Consider the following 23220-nt stretch of genomic DNA (forward strand, 5'->3'; position numbering starts at 1 on the left):
GAGGGAATCCAAACAAACAGCACTTGCTCAAGAGCTAGCCACCACATGTTGAGAGTCCACCAGGTGGCAGGCCCTGTGTCACCCTCGCATGACATCCCCCAGGACGTGCTTTAGAGAGGACCCGGGAGTGCGGAGTAGGGGCACCCGCTCTGCACCCTGTGGCACCCCGCCTTCCATCAACAGAATTATAAGACACATATTATTCAGCTAGGCAGTTCTATTTAAACATACCCCTAAAACAGGGCAGAACTAAGTTAGAGACCTCCCACAATTTTCCAAATCGAGACCCCTACTTTATTTCTAATCACATCATACAATCACACGATCATAAATAAGCAAGCCTCTCTCATACCACAAAGGTACTTTACTGATGATGGTATGAATCTAATTTCCCAAAATCACTCAGACATGCTTTGACTAAACTTACATGAAAAATGAAGAGAACCTAGAACAGTTGTAAACAGTGAAAACTGCAGGAATGCGCTCAAGATGTTGAGGGGTGGCCTTCTAGCCCGGACTGAGGGCAAGCACAGCTTCTCACCTCCAAGTCACTCGAGAACCCAGAAACAATGTGTGCTTCTGAAGAAAGAGCTCAAATCACAGAGCCACCTGCATGGGAGCTGCTCCCAGCTTCCTCCAAACTCTCCTGGGAAAAATGCTGAAGACCCAGAAGAGAGTCTGGTAGAGGCATTTCCATACACTTGAGAGTGAAATGGCCGCTACAAGCCCAAGACCCACTGGGCCTGCAGGAGAGGCTCCACCCAAGGAGGGATGGTCATCTGCCCCAGGCGGCCTCCTCCACACTCCTCGAAGCAGCCGCCCCCACCCCGACCCCCTCCAACGCTATGGAGGAGATGGTCACACATGCAGAGCCCAGACCTGGGTGAGCCTCTAAGTTCAAGTCAAGGAGCTCCCCGAGCTGCAGCGGAGGCCGACGCAAGCACAAATGCCCTGATGCTGGGTATGCTCAGGGGCAATGTGAGCTTTGACTTTAATCCAGATTCAAACAATGCCAGATAACTTCAAGCAAGCAAGTTTAAAGCTCTGTTTATGATGGAACGGTGGCAGGTAAGGGATGCTTGGCAATGCAGCGATGTGCGGCCCCAGACATAGCCTACCTGAGTACTGGACACAGTGTGCCGCGGCAGGCCCGTGGGCGAGGACACGCTGCTTGTAGAGTTTGGTTGGTGGAGAACTCTCCAAAGGGTATTCCTTACTTGAAGGGACATCAGGAAAATGAACATCAAGAGAGTTCAAAGTGAGATTAGAAATAAGACAACAGACTAGAATAGTGGGTTGTCCCCTATTTACATGTGCAATTTCATTCTACCCAACCTGAATATATATAAACATATTCAAAGCCATGAAATAACTCTAAAATGCACTTGCATTCCATGGGGTCAAAATGCATGCATTTTAAGTACAAGATGTCAAGGATTTCTCATGTATAACATAAACTCAAGTGAATCTGTGACGACTTGGGGAGAGCCTCTTGCTGCACTTTGCAGTTTCACACTCTTTGTTGGTGAACATCCTACCAATCACTCAAATAAACTACAAATGGCTGATATCTGCCATGAGAATAACCACATTCCCAGTCTGTGAAAGAGCCCAGGGAGGCTTAGGGGAAAGGATCAGTGGCCGGGACCCCTCGCAGGGGCAGGCTGGGTGGAGTGGGTCCCACAGGCCCTGGGGGCAGACAGCATGGTCCACTAAAGGCATCCAGATCTTCAGGCAAAATCTCCCCAGTGTTCATTTTCAGCAACTAAAAGGTTTGGCAGCCTCTGCACAGCGAGGCCACGGGCGTGGGGGCCAGCCAGGGCACGGGCGTCAAGGCTCCTCACTGGCATGCATGTGGCCCCCCAATCTTCCCACCTCAGCCGCAGAATGCAGAGTAAACTGAACACAAACCACCTGGCACACAGTGCTGCTACACGCTTAGGGGAATGTGGAAAGGCACCAGGCACACAGCAGAGGGCAGAAAAAGAAAGTAGCTGTGAAGACAGGTTGTTGTAAAGGCTGGAAGTTATTGGTGACAAGCTAGATACATTTATTCACAGCTTTATAGGCCATACAAGCTGGAAAGACTGGCCGGCCTTGCAAGGCCTCAGCCCGCAGTCCCATCCCTTCTAAGTGAAATCTGGTAGGTGTTCGGAGGAGCCTTTTGCTCAGGAAGGGCATTGTTTGGGGTCCTCCCATCAGTCCTACCCTCAACAGAATGCTGCCTGGGCCAGAAATGCATCAAAGACCACTGGCTGGGTCTGGAGAGTTGAGCTTTTGTGGGAAAAGTCACCCAGAAGATCAGAGTTGAGCAGAACTCTCTGGTGCTACTTTCTATCTCCAACCACTGGTCTGAGTGTCACAGGGTCTGAGGGCACCTGCTGGGGTCACATCCTTGCCATCGATGACCCACTGATACGGGAGCAGCAGTGGAGGGCAGGAAGAGCATCGGGGCTTAAGAGAAACATCACAAAACTGGGAAAAACTGCTCATGCAGACGTCTTGTGGACGAGAGCTAGGGACACTTCAACAGCACAGCCTGGAATCTCTGTCCAGATGAGGTTACCTCCACGTGTGGGACTGGGAGGGTCTTGGAGGTCCCCCAAATCACCTTCCCATCCAGGTACATGGGCCCCGGGGGTTGGCAGGACTGGCTATGGCCCCACATGTGCTGTACAGCACGGCCACTGCCCAAGATGCACCTCCAAGTCCACGAGCTCATCTCCAGCCATTCAAAGTCACCTGGAGCCCTGTAACTGCTCAGATGTTTCTGTCCAATTATTACCTAAGAAACTTATCAAGAATGATCCGTCACAGCTATAACACTTTCTAAACAAGAATTTTAACAAAAATTAATATTCCTAAGTTGTGAAGGTGGTAAACCTAGCAGCCCATCTGAAAAGAGGATTAACAAGAACTGAGTTTGACCAAAAGGAACATACGTATACACGCTGTGTATATACGTGCCCATGTGTACACACATACTCACTAGGTTGTACACCTGTTTGAAACAAAATCATTTAAAGGATTTAAAGGCCCTCTCCAAATTATGCTACATCTACTTTGAACCGACAAGCTAGTTACGTACCACCTGGGACCATCCCTACATCGTGAAGAGTGGTCACCACGCTTCCTGGTGTTGGCCTTTGGTGAAAACATAGTTATGCTGTGGAAAGAAAATTCATGTCACTCTCGAAGATTACAGTTCCAAGCTTCTTAAGAGACTGGTATTTTGCAGCAAAATATACACACATATAAACATTCATGAGCACTTTCAGTGGCCCACACTAGTAATACACCAAACATTCGGTTACTTCAATTGTAACAGCTGTTCATCCAATTATGTATCTGCAGTGGCATTCTTGTGACATTGTCCCTTTTTGGAGAATGGATGTATAGAATCATAACAGAAACTGAACCACCCTTATGGGTGTTATTTGCGGACCTACTCAGAACAGAAGTGAAATCTCCGGGAAACCATGCTGGATTCTACCTTAAATAAAATGAAATGATCAAATACAGGTAGTGGCTGAACAGTTGCCTGGTACCAGCCTGTCTTTCAGGTGGAGAAAGTACAAGATGCCAGAGATGCTGGGACAGGGTGCTAAGCCCCGGGGATGCACAGGGGACAGCCAAACCCCCACCTGCACCTGCATCCAGCCTCACAGAGCAAGCAGCACATTCTGCATCAGGCCATGCCCAGAGCCATCAAGACAAGGGGCAGGAGAAGGTGGCCTGGCCCTAGGCCACTGCTGGGACTCTGCATTTGCCACAATATCTGCAAGTCCCCTGGATGCCTAGGAGGGGCTGGGGCCCAGATGAGGGAGGACACTAGTCCCAGGAGGATGGAAGAAGAGAACGCCACAGAGGGAACAAAGGGTAGAGGGCCACTGAGCAGAGACTGGTGGGAAGCATCCAAGAAGGAGCAAGACTGCTGCTGGAGTGCAGGAAGCATGTCAGGAGGCGGGGGGCAGGCATGATCAGGGCAGGTCCTTGAGGGTCCACACAGAACACAGGGCACCCTGGGGGCCCACATGGAACACAGGGGACCCCGGGGGTCTACACGGAACACAGTGCACCCTGGGGGTCTACATTGAACACAGGGCACCCTGGGGTTCCACTCTGAACACAGGGGACCCTGGGGGCTCACACAGAACACAGCACATCACACTACAGCTGGTGCTCACAGGCATGATGCATGAAGTAGTATGCAATTTTGCTGAGCATGAATCCAGAATCCACCCATCTATCCCTGCTTCCACTCACCCACTGATCGATCCATCTATCCATCCATGCATCCACCCATCCACTGATCTTTCCTTCCATCCATTCATCTACTCATCCATCCATCCACCTATCCATCCAGCTACCCACCCACTCACTGACCCATCCATTCATGCATACATGCATCCATCTACCTACTGATCTATCCATCCATCCATCTATGCATCCATGCACCCACTGACCCATCCAACCATCCATTCATCCATTCAACCACCCATCCCACCCACCCACTGATCCATCCATCCAAACATCCATCCATCCAAACATCCATCCATATTTGTGAGAGGGTCTGAGGTACCAGGTATTGTCTCAGGCCCAGGGGTTTATAGAGTAAATAATAAATAAAACATAGTCATGCTAGCCAGTCGGGCCAGGGAGAGTAAAGCAAGCAAGGCCTGAGAGGGAATCATGGTAGGGGCTGCCATTTTATACAGAGCAACCAGGGATGGCAGCCCAGATACTAGGCCACCCTGTCAGCCCCACCTGCATGAGCCTCAGGTAGGTACCTGGGGAAGAAAGGGCCAGTGCAGAGCCCTGAGGCAGGAGGAATGCACGGGGGAGGCCAGGTGTGGCTACAGAAGACCCATGAAAGGGAACAAGGTGAAGGGGAGGTCTACAGGATGGGTGACCCCAGAGAACCTACCAAAGCCCTGACTTGTGTTCTGACTGGGGGCCCCACAGGCTGCCGGTTGCACAGCTGTTTTGCTCAATGTGTTAAGAACACATAATAGGTCAAGAATGGGGGTGATAGGATTTTACACAGAAAAGTGAAGTCTACTTCCCAGAAATGTGGTGTTCCTGAAGGATGAGGGGATTTCAAGGCTCTGCTGTACTGGAAACTTCTCATATTTGAGAATTTACTATTTCCTCATCTTTCACCCCATCCCCAACCAACCTCCCCCATTCCGAATGTACTGAACTTCATGCTCCGCTGTTGTAGCCATGCTGAGCTGTGAGGGGGACAGTCCCTCTCTCCTGGGTGGGCACACCCCTGTCCTGGCACCGTCCAGATTAGTCAGCATCACGGCAGTTATGAGGTCAGGACCAAAGGGCTCCTGTGAGGCCAGTACTCAGCAAGCACTGAGGAAATGCTGCTGCGGCCACTCCTGTAGCCAACGTACCTGTCCCCTGCTCCAGGGGGTGGCCCTCTCAGACACATTTTCATGTGTATGTACTGAACCCTGCCTCTCCGCCCCGACATGAGCAGCCTAGGAGTCCGTTTACTCACTGCGGTGCGGACGCATACCCAGACGACCTCACTTTGGTGTGGAAAACCAGGGGCTGGTCCTTCACGGTGCTCCTCCCGGCTGCGTAAAAGGAGTATAAGAAGTAGCAAACATTTAACATGACAAGAACAAAGTCCCTTAAAAACAGAAAAGTTGGGCAGCCCAGGTGGCTCAGAGGTTTAGTGCCTGCCTTCAGCCCAGGGCATGATCCTGGAGACCCGGGATCGAGTCTCACGTCGGGCTCCCTGCATGGAGCCTGCTTCTCCCTCTGCCTGTGTCTCTGCCTCTCTCTCTCTCTCTCCCCCGCCCCGCCCCCGTGTCTCTCATGAATAAATAAAATCTTTAAAAAAAAAAGAAAGAAAGAAAAGTTCATGCAAATGGAATGACGTTAGTCCCCATAAACTTAGGTTTCAAACCTGAGGCCAAACCAACCACCACCAGCAAAGAAGGTTATATCAATGGCATCAAAAGCAGAAGAAAACAGCAAAATAATGTTTTTCTCATTCCTCAAATGATACTGAATCACAGTATGTTCAAGACCTCATATTTCAATAATACTATCGACTCTAGCACGTCAGCTCCTGTTGTCATAAAACAGGCCACACGCAAAACCTGGTCTATGGGAAATTGTGTCCATCAGATGCTAAAAATCAGCCATCCGGGAGGAATTCACTCTACAAACCTGTGACAAATACATCTTTTCTACAAATAAGAATAGCCATTATCTTAAATCACTCAAATTTCTCTTTTATACTCTTATTTATCATAAGATAGAGTAACAAGAAAGATAAGCCACTAAAACATAATTACGTCAGGGTCTTTTAATGGCAATGAAACTTACCCTATTTTTAACCAGTCTTCCACAACACCGCCAATTGGTAAAAACTCTGACATTGGGTGAACACCACAAATATTTATAAATCTCAAAAATTCTTTCAAACAAAATAAAATTCTGCTAGAATCATTTATTTTTATATATGTTTAATACTTGGTATCCAGTGTGACTGTTCTATACCAAGGTATAAAATAACCTCAGAAAAATGGATAATTGCACAATATTCAATTATTTTAAAAACTGCTCTTCCTTTTTTCTTTTAAACAAAGAAATTCAGTTCTGTTTCTGGCACTATTTCATACCTGATAACCGGGACCATATTCCCTCCAAAAACCAAGTGAAGCTAATGAGCAAATCATTAAAATGGCATCTATGTGACCCAGGAACAGGGGGGAGGTTTCCCTTCCGGGCTTACAAAGCAAGAGTCCCACCCAGGGGATGGCAAGCACCTCAGGGGAGACCTGGAAATAAAACTGTACCCAGAGGGGACCCAGAAAACCTCTCTCCACCTCAGTGTCAAGTGAAGGAGAAAAAAAAAAAAAATCTCCTCCAAGAAAAATAAAACCAACGGGAAAATACTTTCAGGATCACATAAAATTATTTTTGGTATTAAGAGAATTATTAAGTTACAGATCCATTAGTATACTTCATTATAAGAGAGTCTTGGATTACTAGAATAAATTTCATAAATATGTAAATGCATATTATTTTAATAAATGCCCTAAGCATTAAAATAAAACAGTTCTTTATCACAAGTATTTCTTACTTCTATTACAATGAGATGTAATTTTTTAGATTATAGGATAGCTATAAATCAGTCATTTTCATTAATTTTCTATACGAATATTTTTTAAACAAGATATAAAAACTGGCATAAAGATCAACACTTTGAGGTTTTACCTCTCTCTCGATACAGAGAAATTATAATCTCCATAATAAACCTTATTATCTATACAACTGTTCTTATCAAAAGTTTTGCTCTACACAACATTTAGCCATGAAGCGTGGTGTATCATATACCCCCATCTAAGTAAGATGACCCATACTAGCAAAAAATGGAAATAAAATCCATTTTTAAGGGTAAATCTAAATAAAACATAAGCAAGAACAAAAGCTAAAGAAATAAATGAGTAAAGTAAAAAAGAAAAGCAGGAGAGAGAATCATGTGTCTCATTTCACAACGGATTTCCACATGGAGGTGCGCCGTAAGATTATATTCCTGAAATGTAAGGTCGCCAACATGTGGCTGATGAAAACAGCTGCCACGCTTACAGGGAAAAAACCTAATGCATCATTAGTCACATAACAGAGATTTCATCCTATAAGAAATTTTAAGTTAAAAATTATATTTAGAATTTCAGAATATTATCTAAACAACCTAGTTTTTTATTCCAACTGTTAGCCATTTAATATTTATTACTCACAAGTTTTCCAAATAATTTTAATAGAAACATATACATAACATAAAATTATTTTTGGTATTAAGAGAATTATTAAAAAGTCAGCCAGTGGGGGGCTCTACACTATCTTTTCCTGAAGGGCTCAGCGGCATGGGGAGAGAAGAGTCATGAATTTCAGAAGGTCTCACAGAGAAAGGAGGGGATGGATGGACACAGATACCCACCTGGGCAGGGGAGGAGAGGTCCTCGCAGGGGGCACCCCATCCCACCCTGTCCTGCCTCCTGCAGGAGCTGGGTCCCTCACCAAAGATGGAGAGAAAAGCAGACTGACGAGCATCTCTATTGTTTTTTTAATTAGGTCACTAAGGGGCTTAACAAGACTGGACTCTGGGTTGGTCACTGAAGGGAAAAAAAAACCTCATTATCAATTATTCTTACAATGGAAATAAATGGAATGTGATAAAGCCTATCATCTTAAAACAAGTTACTTTTAAAATCATTTCTTTGTAAAAAGGCAACATGTGGATTTATTTTCTGCTTATAATAAAACAATGACAAAAATTTTTGAGACAACCGAGAATAGCTTAGATGCGCTGGCTAATGTAAAACACCAAAGAAATGCTGTTGGATTTGATATAAAGGCGTCATGGCTGGGTAAGCCAATGTCCACATGTTTTAGAAATGCATACCGAGGTATGCAGGGGTAAACTAATGGGATGTTTGGGATTTGCTTTAAAATTCGTCAGCAAAGAGAGGCAAAAAGAGATTGTTCCCTTTGTAGATAACTGAGTATCCCCAAGTAAGCTGCTCTTCTGGCCACTAGAGCCATCAGCAATTTTTAAATGCTTTTGAATTCTTGTGAATGATACCCATTCCAGGAAAAGACACATCTAGCATATTCCCTACCACCAACCTCACAGAAAAATGTACAAGAGAGGCAGAGAAATGAAGAATGAACACCGGGGTGGGGAGGACACATGAGAATTCACCAAGTAAGTGAATGGTGCCAACTAGTACGGGGTCAAGGAGCAGGACAGGGCTTCATGTTCTGACACTGCAGGCCATGGGACACTAACCAGACTGTCTCTGAGGTGCCGGCGGGGTCTTGCTTTCCTTCGCAGTTGTGAAGCACAGTGGAGAGGTGGGCCCAACACAGGTGCTAGGGTAGGAACAGAAGCACACAGGACAGCAAAGTCATGTACCGGCCTTATACCACGGAAACGCACAGTATAAGGACAGTCACCAGCGATGATTCCTGTAGATACGGGCATGCAGTGCTTGCACACATGCTTATTCTTAATCTAAGAAAAAAATTTTAATATTTTTCATAAAAGTGCTATTTCATAAAATAAATAGTTTTGCATTAACATAAACTATCAATCGTTTAGCGTTAAACAAGGTAGAAGCAATGCCACGAGCAATAACTTCTTTCAAACAGTACAGTTCGGGGAGTTTACTGAATTTTATTTTTCTTTCTCAAGATTAGAAAGGAATCAAAATTCTCCCAGCTGGTCAAGCTGCCCATGTATATCCTACTCAGGAAGGCCGTACCGGGGCAGCACCGAGAGATGCCTTCCTGCGTCGTGACCCTGTTGAGACCTCACCAGAGCAGCAACACGGATCTCCAACATGACGATCTTCCGGCCAAACAAGGATGTGAGTAAGCAGATGGCCTGCAGGGGACAGTCAGCAACGATCACACACTCCCAACTCCAGTCAAAGCCCAGCTCTGTACAAATTAATCTGCTCCAATGACCCCGGGAGTTACAGTGTAGCCCCATGGCCACCGTGTGCTTCATAAAATGCCACCCATGAGACCCCACTAAGCCAACCATGCCATCCTATGTGGCACAACGTGAGTACAAAGCACACGTATGGGCAGTGCGTTCTGCAGGCTGAGGGCAGTAAACACTTTAGGACTGACCTTATCATCACTGGCTTTGCTCATCACTGCACATGATCCTGCCACGTGAATGCTGAGGCTCCTGAAATCTTAATTTTCAGCAAAGAGAAACAAGCAAACAATACTGACAGGGTAAGGAGAGGGAACTAGCCACTCACTGACACATTCGTTCACCGTGTGCCCGTATGCCTGCTGCCCATGGTCCTGTGCTAGGGGCTGGCGTGTCTCCAGGAGCAAGGCCTTCACGGGAGCCCTACCCCCAGGGCAAGAGCTGCTGGAGTCACGGAGGAGCAGGGGCCTACAGAGACCACAGACACAGTGCACAGCGTAGCCGCAGAGAAAAACACCGTCCCCGGGAGCACACACACCCACCCGGATCGGGGGACAGGCTCAGGTGAAGCTACAAGCATGAGCGGGAGGAGGAGGAACAGGAACTCAGGCCAGCAGAGGTCTGGAGGGTTCAGGCCAAGTCCCGTAAGTGATGCAAAGGTGCAGTGACTTCCTGTGAGGACCAAGGCCCCGGTGGGCCCAGGCTAAGGACCCAGACTCTGTCCCCAAAGCTCAAGGGCCTTAAGAGAGAAAGAAGGGAGCTTGCACCTATGGGTGACCCCGGCTACCGTGCGGCCTTCATCATGTCTACATCTCCAGCAGGGGCAGCTCAGTGCATGGTAGTCACAGGGCCTTGAGGACTGGAACCAGAGCTGGGCAGGAGGGCACCCCAGCTCAGTTCAGACAATTGGAGTCCGACCAGTCCCCAGTCACAGGTATTAAGACTCTAGCAGCAAATACTGACTGGGTGAACTTAGACCCCTGGTATGAGCCTGGGACAGACGCAGCAGTGCTAAGAGAACAAGTGTCCCTCAGAGCCCTGTACACGAAAGATGGGAGGACCAAGGACCAAGAGAAGGGAGACCTGCCAGGAGGTCAGAGTGGACTCAGAGCTTGTCCTTGGGATCCCGTGGGGAGGCTGCCTGTGGCCCAACCACTCTGCACACCCAGCACACCTAATGACTAAGCCTTCTACGCTAAAGTGTCACCCTCCCAGATGTCAGAGGAAAAGACTAATTGACATTACGTGAAATTTGTATCAAAGATGATCTGAACTGTGATCTTACCCCTATAATGTAAAACCGCTTCCAAATCAAAGTTTGCCAAGTTAAATATGAATAAGCCAGCTGAGCTTCCAATCCACAAGCATGAGGTAGTCTCAGAAGAAAGCCTAATTGTAAAGGGAAAAAGAAAAACAAAGAGCTGGTCTCACTCCTTAGGCTCCCATCCCACGGCATGCCACTGAGTGGCCCTCCACTTGCTCTTGCGGGTGGCCGGCTCTTGGCATTGATGATCTAGAACTGTCCTTGACTAGGCTGGAATTTCGGGTCTCCTGGACACCCGCTGTCTGGTAAAGACAAGTACTAACCAGCCACAACCTGATTCCAGCTCGACTACAATCTGCAAGGTTTCCCTTTCTCTGAGGTTATGGGACTCTCTGAGGTGGACGTCCCTGCGAGAGGGGCAGTGCTGCACTTGCTGGTCCTGCCAGGTGGTGTTGTAAAGGAGGTAACCAGCTCAACAGGAAATGGAAAGAAGTAGCAGAGAGCCAAAGGCAAACCCAACTCTGCTTTTTCTTCTATGTTTTATCATACAAACTAGATAAATATTAATAAAGGGACCAATAGGCCTCCTCAGGCTGTGCCAGACTTGGGACTCTGAAGACTCTTGGTGCCCTCTCTCCCTCCTGCCTCTCGGTCCCCTGGAGCCTCTGACCATCCTGACTTCCTGGGCTCATTCTCGGCCCTCATGCTCTCACAGCCATCCCCAAGTCGGCTGAACAACTCGTATACACCCCAGGGGAAAAGCCCTGGCCCTGACCCTCAAGGAGCTCCAGCACAGCAGACCCAGCACTGCTGGCTCCCCATCCCAATAATCCCCACTCTGTCCAAGGAGACCAGAGGCTTGTGCCTCATTGTCCCTGGAGCTTTCTATGCTCAGTGGTGAAAGCCAGCCTAATACATTCTTTAGAGTCTGATAGGCAGTGCAGCTGGGGGAGGTATAGGATGAGTTTGATTATATCCCCCTTTACCTGTGCAGAATCAGGATCTGCCTAGGTTTTGGTGAGCAAAATTAAAAACAATTTCATCTCTTTTATTAAACATACTTAAAAATAATTGACCAAGTTTACCGACTTTAAGACTTAGAATATGCAATCCGAACAACACTTACCAGCTATTACTTCTCAAACAAAAACACTTGGCTTTATTTTAATCATTCTTAAAAAAATGAACCTAACTTAGGAGGCCTTCCTCACAGGGCGCCGGCCAAGGTCATCACACTCACCCACACACACACGGGGCGCTGACGATGGCTGACAGGTCACAGGGCGCCAGCCCCAGGACGGGGAGGCTTGCTTCGACCTCGTCTCCCTTCTCCAGGCCGTGTGTGCAGGGATGCTGACTCTCCTCTAGGAACAGAATTATTGATCATCTCAGAGATGAGACAGACAAAGGCAAACAGCCGGCAGTATGGGATGTCGCAGGGAATAACACATGGGCTGAGTAACTCGGATCACGGGTCAAGGAACAAGATTATAAATCCACAGCAGACCCCATTCGTGCAGTGTGTGAGGAAGACAGGTGGGGTTCCAGGCACCTCTCTTTGCCTCTGTTCCTAAAGCAGGGTCAGGTTCACCTCCTGATAAATGGCACTTACTCAAGAAATAATGAAAGCCAAGACTTAAAGCATTAGGAAGAAAACAGATAACTTGGATAAGGTCCTTTCTGACCTTCTCCACAAAGAAATAGCTGAAAGCCATCCACAAAAAAAAAAAAGATACAAACTAAAGCAAAGGGAGGAATAGTGATGAGGAACTTGAAGCCAGAAAGACACATTTGCTGTACCACTAAACTGAATGGACAGCACATGTCCACTAGAGGGCAAGAAGTAAAATCCCCAGCGTTTCCAGCAGTGTCCACTCCTTTAGAGACGCTCTGGGAGATATTAGAGCGACCGGCGAGGAAGTGAGACGCGGCGAAGTGGACACACCGTGGGCTGAGGGAGAGGCCTCAGCACAGAGATGGGGCTGGCTCAGGCAGGATGGGGGCCCCGGTTCCGTGACAACCCACAGAAGCTGGGAAGCTGCTGCCCTGGGCTGGGGGGCAGGTGCTCTCCTGATCACCAGACCGCAGCATCCCCCCCGCCCAATGCTGTGCACACAAGCATGAGCTTCCGCTGCCCCCCGTCCCCTCACACGACCAGCCTGGTGCTGCTGGATGTCTGAGGTCAGATGCCAGACTTGTCCCAATAACAACTGTCCCTGCCCTGCTCTCCCTTCGGTTCACCTGACATGGGACCCTGGCAGGCTGAGAGGGAGCCCTGGATGGGGGGGTGGGCAGTAGCAGGATCTCCAGGGGCAGGAGCCTTGAAGGCAGGAGCCTTGAGGGCAGGAGCCCCAGGGGCAAGAACCTTGAGGGCAGGAGCCCCAAGGGCAGCAGCCTTGAGAGCAGGGAAGGAGCCTTGAGAGCAGGAGCCCCAGGGACAGGAGCCTTGAGGGCAGGAGCCCAGAGGGCAGCAGCCTTGAGGGCAGGGGAGGAGCCTTGAGGGCAGGAGCCCCAGAGACAGGAGACCCAAGGGGGACTCTGAGTGACATTACCCGGCAGGCAGCACAGCCTGGACTCAACCCTCCTAGAGAAACTCTCACTCTTCTTCTTTAGGCTCACGCGGGTCACACAACGAAAATGATGTCCCTCAACCAAACTGAAGATCCAAAGCTGTAAAAGCAAAACAGACATAACAGGTCAGTGTCATCAGAGGGCACCAGTGAGCAGCCCAGTGAGAAAGGTGTGGAGCAGGAGACCAGCCCCTGGCCGCCTGAAGCCTGTCTGGGTGACCCCACCTTTCCCTGCACACCCAGAGCCTCCAAGCTTCAGACCACAGCCTGCAGGTGCAGACATAACCCTGCTTCCCACTGGTCCACACCAGCCTCTCTGAACCCAGCACCACCAACACACAGCTACGAATATATCCAGCACGTCGCTGGGCAAAACCTTTGTCAAAAACAAAAATAACATTTCTTAGTTTCCAGAAATACATCTTTGATGTTGTGATTTATAACAGGAAATACATATTTTTGGCCGCCCCCCCCCCACTTCCCTGTTTCCAGCACAAAGCTCCTCAAACCTTAGGAACTTCTTATGTGATGAGAGTGACAAAGGCATCTTTGGTGGTGATGACAAGGTGACCTTGGGAAAGCCGTGAAGGTGGGGGCCGGTTCCCAGGGGAACCAATCCCCTGATGACAGGGTTGAACTTTCCATCCCACCTTTGACCTCAGGGGAGGGTTCAGTGACCAGTGGCTGATGGCTTCATCAGTCCAGTCTGTATAATGAGGCCTCCATGAAAACCCAGCTTCCAGGTTGGTGAACACACCTGCAGCCCCCACCACAAGGGTGACCCTTCCAGACCTCGCCATACGTGCCCCTCCAACTGGCTGCTGTCTGTCCTTTATCACACCCTTTATTAGGCAGGTAAACTGGAGGTACCTGGCGGCTCAGTCAGTTAAACATCTGACTCTTGGTTTCTGCTTAGGTCGTGATCTCAGGGTCATGGGATCAAACTCTGTGTCGGGCTCCGTGCTCAGCGGAGAGTCTGCTTGAGATGCTCTTTCCCTCTGCCCGTCCTGCTCATGTTCTCTCTCTCTCATTCTCAAATAAATCAACCTTTAAAGAAAAATTGACTGGCAAACGGGCAAATAAGCATTTCCCTGAGGTCTGCAAGTCACTCTAGCAAATCAATGGAACCCAAAGTGGGGGGTGTGAGCACGTCTAGTCTATAGCCAGGTTGCCCAGGACCTACTACATGTCATCAGCGTGTGAATGGGGTGTCGTCGCATGGGACCCGGCCCCTCACCTGCGGGTCTCCAACAGACAGTTTCAGAACTGAGTAAGATGGTAGGACACCCTGTGGGCATGCTGGAGAACCGCCTGGTGTGCAGGGACCCCCATACCCGTGGTGACCAGGGTGTCGGAAGCAAGGCGTTCGTGTGAAGGTAAAGGACTCTTGCAAGAGCGAGAACTGAGTTATTTCCTAATATGGTATCTTACCCAGATTATCACAACAGCAACTTTTTTAAAAGAAAACAGTATCCACGCTTTGTGAAGTCCACCTGAATTGCTCACCTAAAAAACTAAGTTTTAAAGAAATCAAGTATCTTCAAATTTTTCAAACTATGTAAAGCTGGCTCTTCTGCTGGCAGTGGGTGGGTGCGTGCGAGCCCGACGCCCAGTCCCCAAAAGGAAGGGCCCAAGCTCTGGGGCCAACGGTTTCTTCAAATCACAAAGAATGCAAGCGGAGACCTTTCCGCAGACGCTCGCGTGGTCATGATCATGTCTGGACCTGAAATTACAGTTGGTGCTTCCCTCACCTGGCCGTTTGCACATCCCGTCACTAGCTGTCTGCTCTTGGCATCAATGAGGAGACTCAGGAGAGGGAAGGCTGTAGAGAGAATACACGAATATTTACCTGTAGTATGTAAACTGAAAACCATCTGAGTTTTATGTATAATACTATTTTTTAGTCAAGTCTGAACTATCCCGAAATAATTTCTTCACTGGGAAATAGAAACTGTGAGTGCATAACCATTTTGAGACCTGTGAGCAGGGGAAGGTAGCGAAGCTGTCCCACATCATCAGCCTGGGGGCAGCTCACAGTCCATGCAAACCACTTCGGGGCCACTGAGGTCTGGCGGCTCCATCACCCACACTACAAAAAGCACTAGCACCCAATAACCATTAGACTTGTAACAAAGAAAACAAACTTATGGGATTAGTCAGGAAAATAGCAATTAAATGATGCCCACTGTTTAAATTGTTGCCTAGCATGTCATTTCACCTAGAAGCTATATTGGGGGCACCTGGGTGGCTCAGTGGGTTACACGTCTACCTTCAGCTCAAGTCATGATCTCAGGGTCCTGGGATCAAGCCCCACATCAGACTCCCTGCTCAGTGAGGAAGTCTGTTTCTCCCTTTCCCCCGCCCCTTCCTTCACCCATGTTCTTTCTGTCTCTCTCTCTTTCTCCAATAAAGAAAGAAAATCTTTTAAAATAAATGAATAAAAGTTATTCTGAATCTAAGCTGTCAGGAATTCAGAAGGAAAATTAAGATAAATGGACATTTAAAAACACTACGCATCCTAAATAAACTACAAATGACATCAAATTAGTAATTGTTTTCTGGACCGTCAAATATAAGTCCACAAATTAATTTCAGGAAGATAATTCCAACGTAATTCCAAGAAATGCACTTGTCCCCGAGATTGCATTTAAGTTCCTAGAATATCCCACTCAGCACAGGGTCACTGATGTCAGGAGGAACACCAAATCTCTTGGGAAGGGCTGCAGGAACTCCACTGGGTCACAATGCACCTGCACGATCGTTAAGCTGTATTTTCCTGTGATGCATCCCAAGAAAGAAGCCACATGTACAGTAGGATGTGAGCTAGGAACCCTGGAACACCGGCCCAGGGGGTGTCTGGAGGGGTTTTGGAGGGGGCAGCAGGCTCTTCGGGGACTTACATGACCGTGCTGTAAGGACTCACCACCAAACAGACAGTTGGAGGAGAGCGTACAGTGGCCAAGGGCTCAGGGCCTACAGAGCTTCCCAGGTAAGCGCATCCTCTGGCGCTGCACCTGCCTCTGTGGACAGCAGAGGTGAATAGCACGTTTCCTCCAGCCCACCAGGAAGCTGTTCAGACTGCGAGCTTACACTTAAAATAATTTTAAGTTTAAAGCTTCAGGAAATGTACCTGGTAAGTGAATCCTTACAACATGTGGCTGGGAGGGACAAAGGTACTTTTGAGGGACCCTCAGACCCCCTTCAACGGGACAACCCCAGCATATAAACACACTGAGAGAACTGGACTCCACGGGCGAGTTTTAAGTTACCTGTTAACACTGGTGAGTTGTAGATCAACGATCCCACATGATGATCCCAAACCTTGGGAAAGACACATGTTTCTTTACAAAATACAAATTTTGCCATTACTGATGTAGTTTGAACTAATATTTCTACTCAGTTACAAATTAATTTGTGTGAGCAGTTTCCTAAAGGAGAAAATAATAAAATAGCCATATAAATAACAGAAGTGTAGGAACACAATAAAAGATGTTGGAAGCACGTGAAAAAGAAAAGGCTAAAATTTCCAGAAGTAATGGAGTTGGAAGACCCGAGACAGGGCTGCAGACATCTCCAGCACCCGATCGACGCTGCCTAGAAGAGGTGTGCCAGCCACAGTCACTGCCATCCGGGCTGCAGGGCCTGAGTTTTCAGGCACACTCTAGTGCCTTCCCAACATCAGCTCCCCTTCTCAAAAACCCCATGAGACAATGGGCACCCTCATCTCCATCCAAGTGAGCAGAGGTGCGGCACAGCTCATCTACCCACAGCAGCTAGGTGGGCTGGGGCTGGGCTGGACCCCAGGAGGCCCAGTCTGAGCAAGGCAAGCAGCCGCTGTGAGGCCGGGTCTGCGGGGCACACACTTCCAGGTGACCGAGGAAGTGTTCTGGCCTCTCTCCTCTCCCACTCCGCAGGTGGACGGGAACCACCCTCAACTCCTCTTCCAACCATGCTCTACACGTCCTCCCTGGGTCAATAGGACAATAATCCTAACACTAGCTGACTTGGAGATGGATGGGAAGGTGCTGGCATCTTAAATTATGGTCTTTGTAAGCTCAGTTTGGTTCTGACTGAATCCTCTGATTGGAAAATGCTCTTCCGCTCTGACCCCAGGAAACACCAGGGGTACGTTAGTGTTCTAGCTCCCCAAGGCCCTGGATTTGAGGAGGAGGGTCCCGCAGCTGACCCAGGCCTGCCGGCGAATGTTGAGACATGCCCAGACGACACCTCAGGCCAAGTTCAGGACAGAAGTGTGGTTGAAACAAGAATCACGTGTGCACGGTGACCTCAGGCCAGACGGGCCCTGAGCAGGTGTGTCCACTGTCACCTGGACAGCGCCTCGAGTACTCCCGTGCCCACGCCCCTACCTTGAAGCTTCTGTCTTCAGACACGGAGATGATGATATGTGTTTGCCAGGGACAGAACTCAGCTGCAGTCACATGGCCCCGGTGACCCTCCAGCTCAGCGAGTATAGACCGGCTCTGGGAGAGTTTGTGAAGATCAGGAACTGAATGTTCTGGTAATTATTGTTCTTAAGAAATGACATATATCTCACAGAAAACAGTTTCTGTTCAAATAAACTCTAGAAACTCCCTCTTCCCAATGCCGAAACTACCTGTTAAAATTCAGAAGGATGAGCTGCAGGAGCATAAGCTGCTCAAGGACACGTGCATGGCAATTTTAGAAACGAAGCGACCTGAGGTCAATCCTGAGCAGAGCCACGTGGCAGGCACGGCTCAGGGGCCCTCCCACCTTCCCATCCATACCCCTGGGCAGCTGCCAGGGCATCCTAAGATCAAACAGGACACAGGACGGGGTGCTCCCACTGCTGATGAGCTTTCCTTCCTCTGAAGTCCCTGAAATCCGCTCTCACCAGGCAGCTCCAGAAAATGCTGTCATGAGCGAGAATCACACAGCACAGTGGAGGGATGGTGACAAGTCACCCCTGCAAGTGACATCCCTGTGGGACTCCAGGCGCCTGGCATCAGGACTGCTCTTCAACACTACGGCATCCAGCAGACAAGATAAATACCCCCTCAGACACACACGGGAATTATAGACATATCTGCATCCACACAGGGACCCAACTGATGAGGAAGTGCTTCACCCTCAAAGACTTCCAATACTGCAACCTGAAACCCTTGACAAACACAACTGAAACACTGCTGTCTTAGGCTTCTTTGCCAGCAGGCAGTTAGGGACGGAAAGGGAGGTCCCACTGTGCCAAGGACAAGGAAACTTTCCAGCCTGGATGTTAGGAAATACGCATTTCTGCCTGTTAATAATGCCGTATCCTGGAAAACACCTTGCTTCCCTTTGTTATTTGTGATCATGTCTGACATCAGTGTAAGTGTTCTCTACTCATGTAAGTCTCTCAAAGCAAAGGCCACAAAGCACCCACTATGACGTGTACTGTTAAAAGAACTACGACACTTCGTGTGCTAGTTGGCAGCCCGTGCACGTCCGGTGAGCTAGTTCCTTGGTAAGTCTCGTGCTTCACAGGCCCACCAAGGACTTAGGTCACACAGCCTGGAACAGACCCCTGCCACCTCGCTTTTCCGTCTGCGTGCTGGAGGCCAGACTCAGGTTCATCATCCTTGCCTTCCCACCAACATCGACAGGGCTTGGTGTCCTCCTGGCTCCTCTGTGCTCCTTCTCCCAATATGAGGCTGCTGAGCTTTGCTACGTGTGGTAGGTGTTGTTACAGAGCCCCTGAATCCTAGGAACTTTCCCACCTGAGACTCTGCTTACAACGTAAGCATCTTGTTATGCGTGAGCCTCAGTTGCACAACTTGGCCAAAATCTGCATGAACACAGAAATGTACATTCTATGTCCCACGTGCCTAGCACACAGCAAGCCCACCGTCAATTAATCTTCAACTAAGATTTTATGCTTAGTATCCTCCCTAACCCAGATTTTTTTTAAGTGGACATAGCAGAAAATTCCTCATAGGCAAACAGTTGTGAGCTGCATTCATTTGGCAAACAGAAGCCAAAGGAAGCCTTAGCAGCACATGAATTCTGAGGGAACGGGAGGCCTCCCTCATACCCCCGGCCCTGCTCCTGCACTCTCATGCCTGGTGAGCCTAATGCGCTCCCTTGCCCTAGTCAGACGTCGCAGAGCCTGGAAGAGGAGACACGTTTACTTAAACCAACCTCAGTTAAGAGACAAGTGAAAAAAGTCCAGTTGCTGACAGAAAGCAAGTTTGATAAAACAGATACATGAAAGCACTGCCCTGGGAGGGCTTGTCTCTGGTCACCAACGGAAGAGAAAATCAGAGAAATAAGTGACCGATCATGCTCGTTTAGCCTCCGGATAGCCTGATGTCATGGACTGGTCTCATAACTGACGTAAAACAGCAGTCTCTGATTCCTGCAGCTCTCCAAGTGCAAGACAAAGATATGTTTCCTTCATTGCCCAGTTAAGAATCCTGTTGATGAGGGACGCCTGGGTGGCTCAGAAATTGAGCATCTGCCTTCAGCTCAGGGCGTGATCCCGGGGTCCTGGGATCAAGTCCTGCATCAGGCTCCCTGCAAGGAGCCCACTTCTCCCTCTGCCTGTGTTTCTGCCTCTCTCTCTGTGTCTCTCATGAATAAATAAATAAAATCTTTAAAAAGAAAAAAAAAAGAATCCTATTGATGAGAGGCAGATGGGGGCCCCGTGGTAAGACAGGCAGTGCTGGGCCCTGCTAAACTGCATGCAGGCAGGCGTCGAACCTTCTTACCTCAATATCCAGCATCAATATTTTATTTCCAGCACATACAGCAACTGTACGGTCATCCGGGCTCAACCTCAAGCACAGCACCTGTCCCAGAAGGGTGCCCATAACGACCCCTCGAGGACTCAGCCCTAGAGGGGGGTTCAGCATTAGTGTCAGGTTATCAAAGGGTGTCAACAACCTTAGTATCACTGCATCAAGCCACAGGGAGACCCTGACCCTGCAGCCCTCTCCTCTAAAATTACATGCAGAATAACAATGTGCTTTGGTGTGACTCTGGCTCCCTGAGAGGATTAAAAACATCGAGTGGAAACAGTTCTTCCAGTGTACGTGGAACACAGGAATCATCCGTCAGAAAATGACCCCGTGTCATCACACCTGCATGTGCTTACACATGAAGGTCTCACAGAACAGCCCGCAGTCCCCATCCTTCCTCCTCCCTGTGACTTCACCACCACTGGGACATGGCCACGTGAGCTGCTCGGGGCCATGAGAGACAGGCAGAAGGCACAGAAGGCACGTCTGAGCCTCCAGGACCTCTCTACCCCCATGAGGATTTGTCCAGGCAGGCCTGTGGGACCAAGGTGACAACACAAGCCAAACCACAGGCTCAAGTAGGGCCTCCCAACCAACACCCCACCACCACCACCACGCAGCAAGGACTCAGTGCCACTGTGGTTGGGCCCTGAGACTGGGGCTGTTTGCTGTCCAACAAGGTCATGTCAACATGAGACCACGAACCTACAGAAAGGGAAACGTGCACATATCACACGGAGTTCTATTTGGGCCAAGCCCATGGTCTCATTTCTTGAGTATTCAGTACGCACCTGTGCTGCCCCAGGCATCTCCCAAGGTACCTGGGGTAAGTCAGTGAGCCAAGAGACAAAGCCTTGCCTTCATGGAAAGCTTACCCTGGGGTAGGCAGTGGGGCACTTAGACACCAATAAACAAAATAAGTAAACAGATTATGTATGATGCCAGAAGGTAGTGAACACTGTAAGAAAAAGCAAAGCACGCAAAGGGGCTGGGACCCGGGGTAGTGGTCAGAAGGCCCCACAGCAAGGGTGCAGCTGAATCCACAGTGATACTGAGACAGAGCAGCAGATGCAAAGGCCCAGGGGCAGACCATGCCTGGGCTGTTCCTGGAGACGGGATTCAGCTGAGGGTCCCACACCTGTGTCAGATCCTAGTCTGCATGGGATGGGAAGGCACTGGAGGGCTTTCGGCAGAAGTGTGGCACACTCACTCCAATTTACAGGGACCCCCAGCTATGGAGTTGAGAAGAGAGCACCGGGGCAGGTGAAGGAGGAGGAGCCAGCGTCATAACCCTGGTGAGTGATCTCAGGGCCCTGGACTGCAGGGCAGCAGTGAAGGCAGGTGTGTGCGGGGCCCAGACTTCAGATAGGTTTTGAAGGTAAAGCAGATGGAAGGTGGGGTCGGTTGGGTGTGGAGGTGTGGGGGTGCAGGGACGCAGAGGGAGGAGGAAGCATGACACCTTCATTTCTGACCTGAGCTGCTGCAGGGAAGGCTGTGGGAGGCAGGTCGGGGGAGAGGTGATCAGGGCAGGGAAGCCTGCAATGCTGTCCGACATCCACATGGAGATGTCCAGGAGCAATTCACACGTGAGACCACAGTCAGGAATGAGGACTGGGCGAGAGGATAGGCGGCAGCCATCAGTGCCTGCTGTCATCATCAAAGGAGGGATTTTTGATGGGAAAGAGGAAAAGCCCATATTCCCAAGTGAAGAGGTGAGAGAGAGACAAGGAGCCCGCACAGGAGACTGGGGACAAGGGATAACCACTGATACAGTCACATACCACCCCCTAAGTCCAACTGCAAACACAAGCCACATTGGGCAGGAAGGTGCTGGAATGTAGCACCCCCTCCCACTGCAGGCACAGAGATCACACGTGGATGAGCTGCGTCGTGTCCCTGCCACAGGGGCACAGCCGCTAGCCTGAGCGTCCCTGAACTGAGGGTGGGGCAGCTTATTCTTGTCCCATGGCTGGAGCTTCAGGACACAGGAGCAGCTTCAAACACCGTGCTAGGCTCCATGTGAGCACCAGGCCTGTGACCCGGCCCGGCTTGACGCACTGGCCTCGGAGCACACACCACAGATCAAAATCCACACAGGTTCTGAAGAGCAACCTAAAAATAAACTGGGGGAGTGCAGCCCCTTCCAACGTTAACAAGGACCTCTGCAGGGAGCGGGTAATGACCATGTGGTTTACTGTACAGACGTACATGTGTGTACATACATGGACGTATGCTGTAGTGTGTATATGTGTGTACATGTATACACTAGATACACGTGTGTGTGCACTACACACATACACTGTGTGCATATACATGTGTGTGTATGCTGTATACATGTTTACTATATTTCTGTGTGTTCTATCCACATGTGTGTGCATGCTACGGTGATGCACTGACACTGGAGGCTCAACAACAAATGACATGAGGTGCGGTATAAACTATTGCACATGCTGCTACTTGAGATCCCATCACGTGTTTTCTGGAGCAGTCCTACAAATTCTCAGTGTGATTAATTAGCGCTCAAACACCTTCATCTGATAAAACTGTACCGTCACCATGCTCCCAACCCACGGGCACCTTCTCAGCTGTGCCGACAGGATGAGTTCTTGATTCACAAGCCCCAAGCATGCATGAATGCCTCTGCCACCCAGCATGGTGCCACTGGCAGGCACCTGCCCTTCCATCACACTCCTCCTCAACCTTCAATTCAAAAGTCACCTCCCCAGAAATGACACCATGTGAGTGCATTCTGCCCACATCCTCTATCTACACCTCACCTGCCTTCTCTACTGTGCTCCCCACAACTGATAACCACTTGCTTGCTTGCTTGTTTGATACATGTTTGCCTCTCCTCACTGTTTGTAGGGAAAGAATATTTCTACTTGCCCTCATGTTTTCAGAGTTCCATAAAAATCACAGGTTTCAAACTAAGAAAATATGTAAGATTAAAATTAATGAGCCAGGGTGTCTGGGGGGGATCAGTCATTTAAGCATCTGCTTTTGGTTCAGGTCAAAATCTCAGAGTCCTGGGATTGGGTCCCACACCAGGCCCCCTGCTCAGTGGGGAGTCTGTTTCTCCCTCTGCCCCTCCCCCACTTGTGATATCTCTCTCGCTCTCTCGTAAATAAAATCTTTATAAAATAAAAATAAAAC

At 49.1% G+C, this 23220-nt stretch overlaps 1 protein-coding gene across 10 annotated transcripts in view; it reads right to left on the bottom strand.

Annotated features, from left to right (window-relative positions):
* Positions 1-23220, bottom strand: part of WDR27 (WD repeat domain 27) — a 238367-nt gene that overhangs the window by 136075 nt on the left and 79072 nt on the right. For 9 of the 10 annotated variants that reach the window (XM_041743607.1, XM_041743606.1, XM_041743605.1 and 6 more), the window contains 13 exons: positions 20038-20162; positions 17680-17793; positions 16582-16633; positions 15064-15134; positions 13295-13412; positions 11983-12106; positions 10764-10867; positions 9670-9737; positions 9297-9418; positions 8822-8904; positions 5513-5591; positions 3089-3166; positions 1119-1216 (listed from right to left, as the gene is read on the bottom strand). In XM_041743607.1, the coding sequence (XP_041599541.1) occupies positions 1119-1216; positions 3089-3166; positions 5513-5591; positions 8822-8904; positions 9297-9418; positions 9670-9737; positions 10764-10867; positions 11983-12106; positions 13295-13412; positions 15064-15134; positions 16582-16633; positions 17680-17793; positions 20038-20162 (1236 nt within the window). The remainder of the gene's footprint in view (positions 1-1118; positions 1217-3088; positions 3167-5512; positions 5592-8821; positions 8905-9296; positions 9419-9669; positions 9738-10763; positions 10868-11982; positions 12107-13294; positions 13413-15063; positions 15135-16581; positions 16634-17679; positions 17794-20037; positions 20163-23220) is intronic. The other variant, XM_041743608.1, reaches the window with a different exon arrangement.

This window comes from Vulpes lagopus, chromosome 2, assembly GCF_018345385.1.
Source record: "Vulpes lagopus strain Blue_001 chromosome 2, ASM1834538v1, whole genome shotgun sequence".
NCBI lineage: Eukaryota > Metazoa > Chordata > Mammalia > Carnivora > Canidae > Vulpes > Vulpes lagopus.